The following is a 6,163-nucleotide window of genomic DNA, read 5'->3' as shown; positions in this document are numbered from 1 at the left end:
CAGATGTGTGCGTACTTGCGTTTTCGAAGCAGTAACGTCTGTAGCATCACAAACAGTGCGGATTCGTTTTGACAGAATCGCATAGGTGCATGGGCGTAGCCAGGTAGGGGCAGGGGGTACTCGAGCCCCCCTTACTTTCAAATTTTCCTTATATATATATATAAAATAGTACCCTGAAATGCCAGCTTAATAGGGTCGAGCCCTACCTTAATACCTTTATGTAACTACATACATATATCATATATCGTCACCTGAGAAGCAAAAAGACATAACAAACATCGTCGCTGAAATTAAAAAAGTCTTAACTTATAAAAATTCAAAATCCACTTTTTGATTTATGTGATGGATGATGAATGAAAAAAATTATTAGTGTATGTACATATATGCATATGTGTGTATGACAGAAACTTTCGGCAACTTTCCTTTACGTAGTGTGCGCCGTGGGCGTAGGTAGAGGGGGCGCGGTTCCTCCCATACCCCATTTTAGAGAGGTCATGAGCCGCCGTTTGCAAAAATGCAACTTCCGACTGCTTTACAAAAATGGAAAAAACTGCAAAGTTTCGCTTGTTTTGAGTGAAGGCTTTAGCCTGACTGACTTTAGCCTTTCCATGTTGCCGGAGAAGAGGGGCCCCAAGGGTATATACCATTTCTTCTGTGTTGCCGGAGAAGAGGCCTTAAAGGAAAGTCACCCCGAAACTTTTGCAATTTGTTTATTGGAACGGTATTAGTATATTCACCAAAAAAAAAACTACAAATATGACTCCATAACGAGCCGTATGTGAGGGCAATAAGAGCCCAGTATGAATAATTTGTGCCTCTAAATGTTTGCTGGGAAGAAGTAGATCCATATGCCGCGATGTTCGCTCACTTCAACGATTACAACGAAATGATGTTTGAACAACTTGTCGCATGGTGTATACTGAACTGACATGCTACCAAGTATGCATACAAGTCTGATTGTGTATATTCTGCTTTGCGTTTCGGTATGGATGCCATGCTCAAATGTTGTAGTTGTAATTTTTAGAGCTTCACAAAAACGCTCATTGCATGAGAACCAATGAAGCGATTTCAAAGAAAACAGTGGCGTTTCAAAGACAAAATTCCAAACCTACCGACAGATTTATTTTTGTAGGTGACCGATTCGGTTTATGTCGTAGAAACAACGGTAAATATTGGCTTATTTTGTGGATACTTTTGAGCCTTTGAAGTACTCTAGTAACTTAGGTTTTCCAGATATAACTTTCATTTTCGGAATTAAAGTTCTTTAGAGCAATAGAAATATTATTGCGTACAAACTTTATATAAATTGGACGAAACTTGAGAATTTATTACTTCGAAGTAACTTAATTTCCAAACTACATGTAGGAGGGTTGCCATATGATTTAAAAATCAATTCAAGTTAAATTAATGGAAGTAGCTAATATAATAACAATACGGGTGTTGGACGAAAAAGGTTTAAAAAGGTTTTAGTTTGAAAATATTTTTAACAGGGTTACCACCTGTTTACAAAGATAAATTTGATGCACACGATAGGTTAAAGGAATTACTACAATATGAGCATTAATCAAAATGGCCCTGAAAAAAATTTATTTCTAAACTGCATGTAGGAGCGTTGCCACCCGTTTACATAATCATTGAACTTGATTTAAGGCAATTAAAAAAATTAAATATGTACCTCGATGTGAGTGTCAGACGACAGGGGATGTAGCTTGAAAATAAAATAATAATAATAATAATGGAAAATATCTTGAAGAGAGTTACCACCTGTTTACAAAGTTAAATTTAAAGTATACAGTATACTAAGTGAATTGCACAGGAAAAATATATTGGATCAGAGCTATTCGCACAAAATCGAAATAAAACGACTTTGAATATTTAAAAATTTTTTTCTTTGCAGTTAAACAATTGTCAAAATTATCGAACATAGAAATAAGCTAATTTCGTTTTATTTGACCAAAATTTAGCTATTAGCTTGTGATGGTTGAATAAAACATGCCTAATAATAATAATAGGTTGGCGCTTACACATATGTAAGGGTTGGACCGAGCTTCTTCTCCGATTTGTGCCGTGCGCCTTGTCATTGTCACACAAAAGGGACCTACAGTTTTACGCCGACTCCGAACGGCGATTGTATTTTTATGAGAAGCTGTTTTTCATGGCAGAAATACACTCGGAGGTTTGCCATTGCCTGCCGAGGGGCGACCGCTATAAGAAAACAACTTTTTTGTTTATATTTTTTTATTTTTTGATGTTGGGTTGAACCGGGCTTGAACCCAGGCCCTGCGGAATGATAGCTGCGGCCGCCTATATCACTTAAATAAATAAATTTGTGTACATTTTTTGGGATGCATATTTTTTAGGCTTCGTTTTCTGCATCAACATACGCAGTCTAGTTATTACTATCTTGAAGACATTTCTAAAATTTTTTGAATATCTTTTTCCCTTTGCGGCACCTTTGACTATTTCTGGTATTAAAACTAGATAAATCCAATTATTCAACATATTTTTATTACAAAGTTAATACACCAAAGTATGTTTTAATACACATTAAATATTATCTTATAATATTGTCTATAAGTATCCAACTCATGAAACAATAACTGTATATTATCTATCATTGACTATATTATAATTTGTGTCTGTAAATTTGGCATTGTGCTTGGCAAAGACAACAATTTAACGGTAAAATGTAACATTTACATCAATCACATTAATTTACTAATCATAGTATCCCATGTTATAATTACTAATTTTTTAATCGCACTTATACCTAGATTGTTTACTTTTTCCTACTATTTAATTCACAATTTAATACAAAACCTAACCTTCATCATCGCTGTAGAGCGTGCAAATCACCTGCTCTTGCCACCAATCGTGCACCTCGTACACCGCATTTGCTTGATTGTTGAAAGGTAATAGTTTACTACCCGCAATTATGTGCCCCATAATTGCCGACGGACTACCCAGCGGTCCATGTTGTTCTCCATAGTGATTCGTCACATTCGGTGGATAATGAAATTGACTGCCATCGCTATTGGTCGAAGCAAAATAACCCGATGTGCGATTTATATCGCGTTTAATTACAGCACCGCTCGCTGCCACAACGGGTGGCAGTGTGGGCACTGCAGTCATTGAATTTTTCTTCTTCTGCTGGCTACTAATATGCAAGCGCTCCTTGTCGGTAAGTGTGCTGCGTTGTTGTGGATCGGATGTGGTGGGTGCCAAGTATTTGCGACCAGCTGAACTACCCGTCGAATCGGAGCGATTTAGCGCATAGGCACGCTTGGTGGCACTTATGACACGTTGTACGCCATGTGCATCGGCGGTACTTGAAATGGCGGCACTGCCGCTGGCATCCTTCTCTTCGTTCTCGGTTGAACTGAAGGTGGGCGAAAAAGCATCACTGGTAGGTGGGCAAGGTGCAGTGGCGCTGCCAGGTGGTTTTTCCCCACCGGTGGTGGGTGTTTTATCTTCGGGAGCCTTAAGCAGCATAAGCTGTTCATTAGTGGCGCGCAAACCGGCTATGAGAGAATTTTGTTGCTTCTAAAGGCAAGAAAAGTACATACATACATACATATGTAGATGAATCAACAGAGTTTAAATTTAACAATTAGTTAAGAGCTTACACTTGCATTTTGTGCGCGTATCTTTTTCAAACAACCCTCCAACCATGTGCGTATCGTCATCTTAGCCACCTCTTCCTCAACTAAATATTCGAATTCTTCGCGTGCCAGTAACTCCTCTAGCTGTAAGGCCTTACGTATGTCCACTGAGCGATAGGATAACATGCTAAAACGAGAAAGGAAGATTAGATTTGAATGTGCGTATAGTAGGGTGACACACTCTTCACAAAAAAAAAAAAAAGGTACTGTTTTTCCATCGGAAATAGAAAACGTATCCTCTTTTAAGACTTCCGCCAAACTATTTCAGAAAAATATCAAGGTTTACGCGAGCTGGACCTATTTGAAATACCTCCAAAAAGGAGTTTTTTTTATAAACAAAGTTAGATTTTAAAAAATATTTATAATAAAATTTATAAATTTTTTTAACCGTATTTAATTTTTTACGAATAAGGCCATTAAAATATAATAAATGGAAAAAATGGAAGAGTGATGCACCCACTGTAATATATTGGCGGAAATCTTAAAATATAATAAATTTTATAATTCCGGTGGACGAATTGAAACTTGTTTAGTGATGCACCCTAATGTACATACATATGTAAATATGTATGTACGATATACTATTTGTACACTTACTTGATTACATCGTGAAATGTCACATCTTCGCCATTATGCAGCTTGTCCAGCTCATAGCACATGTACTTGAAAAGCAATCGGTCCTTTTGTGGATCACACTCCAGTCGTCCTTTTAAGAGACGCAGTATAAATTTTACACGTCGTACCGGTATGACGCCACGTTGATGTATATCCACTATATTCCATGTGTTCTGAAAATTGCGTATGTCAGCATAGGAAAGCAGCGCATCCTCCTCATTTGAATAGAACAATGAAAAGTTCTCCATGATAATAGCTGTGCGAAAAAAATATGTATGGATATGAATAGACAGTACTTAATTGCATATTTTATCGACACCGTTGTACACACCCACTAGCAAATTTAGCACAATATAGGTAATTATGACGTAGAACGTGCAGAAGTAAACTAAACTGGCGGTAAAATTGCCTGAAAATTAAGTAATCAAATTAATGCTGTTTATAGGCTCAATGTATTAACGAAATTTCAAATTCAAGTCAACTTTTTAAATAACAACATAGTCATGGCCGAAAGAGCATAAGGTGTTCTTTTTTTTCAGCGAACTAAGGGAAAATTACATCATATTAAGTTTACTGTTATACCAAGATTCGTTATTTTGAGACCTCACTGTATTTACTTACCACAATCGGTTTCCCAGTAATTGTTTCCCGGTGTACAATATGGCGGCTGCACCATGCAGTCATGCATAATCTTATTCCAATCCTCTCCGGTAACAATGCGAAACAACATAGCCACTCCTGTGACGGGTGAACCGAAATTTGCACGCCTTCCAATACCCTCACCATACTTGACAGTACCGAAGAGGATAGTGCCAGCTAAAGCATAGAAGAACACCAGCAAAAACATGCCGAATATGATGAAAAATGATTTGCAAACGGACACGCCCACTGTTAGCATAAGCATTTTGAGTGTGGTGTGTTTGCCAGTAATGGTGAAGAAACGTAAAATTACCACCATAAAACCGAAGAAATATGACAGATCATTCTGTTGAAAAGAGTTGGAAAATAATTAATTAATTATCTTGTACGTTTTTTTTTATGGAAGATAATTACAGCCTACCCTTAATATAGTTTGCAAGAATATCCAAACAACGCCAGCCACTGTGACCAGTAGGTCATAGCGATTTCGTCGCGATTGCCAGTAGCCGCGTGGAGTGAACGCTATATTCTTCATAACCACTTCAATGACAAACACGAAATTCAGCACAGCGCTGACGATCACTAAACGTTCAGTATGCACTTCACCCTTGATCCACTGCAAACAAACGTAAAGAATTGATTCGGTGTCTTCTCATCATTTTATCACTTTTGGCAAACACCCGCCTTACCGTAATAGATAGCAACATGCTATTGATCAGCACCACTACCGCTATAATACGCTTGAAAATTATATTCTGCGTTATATCATAGGTAAATGCACGGAACTTTCTGCCATCAGGACGCGGTGGTAAATGCAGAGGTTGCGCAATTTTCAAACGCTTCTTCAGATCGCACCAACGACGCTGATCGACTGTCAAGAGAGCGGTACCTTTGTTCTCCGAGTAGTTAGCGATCACCACACCCACAAACAAGGTCAGTCCAATCATGCAACCCAAGAAAATATAGATGTGTATATAGATGGCATGTATCTGAAAGAGAAGAGAACACACAAATTCTAGCTGCTCTAGCTGGGAAAACTATAACTTTAATTTTGTACCCACCGGTCCAACAGCTTTAATCAACACGTCTCGCACATCCAACCAACCCTTGAAGGAGAGCACTTCGAATAACGTCAGCATCGCATCACCGATGTTGTCGAAATTGAATCTGCGCGGATTAGCCCAGACGCGGGGCACCAACATTGACGGATACGACTCATTGGCGCCGGGCGTGAGTTTCATTTTTGT

The 6,163-nt window shown here is 38.2% G+C and overlaps 1 protein-coding gene across 1 annotated transcript; it reads right to left on the bottom strand.

Moving 5' to 3' along the window:
* Positions 1-2,486: 2,486 nt before the first annotated feature.
* LOC108381984 (sodium leak channel non-selective protein-like) lies at positions 2,487-6,157 on the bottom strand. Its single transcript, XM_017638383.1, has 8 exons — positions 5,978-6,157; positions 5,606-5,905; positions 5,338-5,532; positions 4,899-5,262; positions 4,609-4,686; positions 4,260-4,533; positions 3,627-3,789; positions 2,487-3,543 (listed from the first exon to the last, which is right to left on the bottom strand). The coding sequence occupies exons 1-8, from the start codon at positions 6,155-6,157 to the stop codon at positions 2,821-2,823; spliced, it is 2,277 nt and encodes a 758-aa protein (XP_017493872.1). The 3' UTR covers positions 2,487-2,820.
* Between the last annotated feature and the right edge of the window lie 6 nt (positions 6,158-6,163).

The sequence above is a fragment of the Rhagoletis zephyria genome, unplaced genomic scaffold (assembly GCF_001687245.7).
Source record: "Rhagoletis zephyria isolate East Lansing unplaced genomic scaffold, Rhagoletis_zephyria_1.1 Rzeph_scaffold_24670, whole genome shotgun sequence".
NCBI lineage: Eukaryota > Metazoa > Arthropoda > Insecta > Diptera > Tephritidae > Rhagoletis > Rhagoletis zephyria.
The sequence above is the reverse complement of the archived record's forward strand: the minus strand, read 5'-3'. Positions and strand labels throughout refer to the sequence as shown.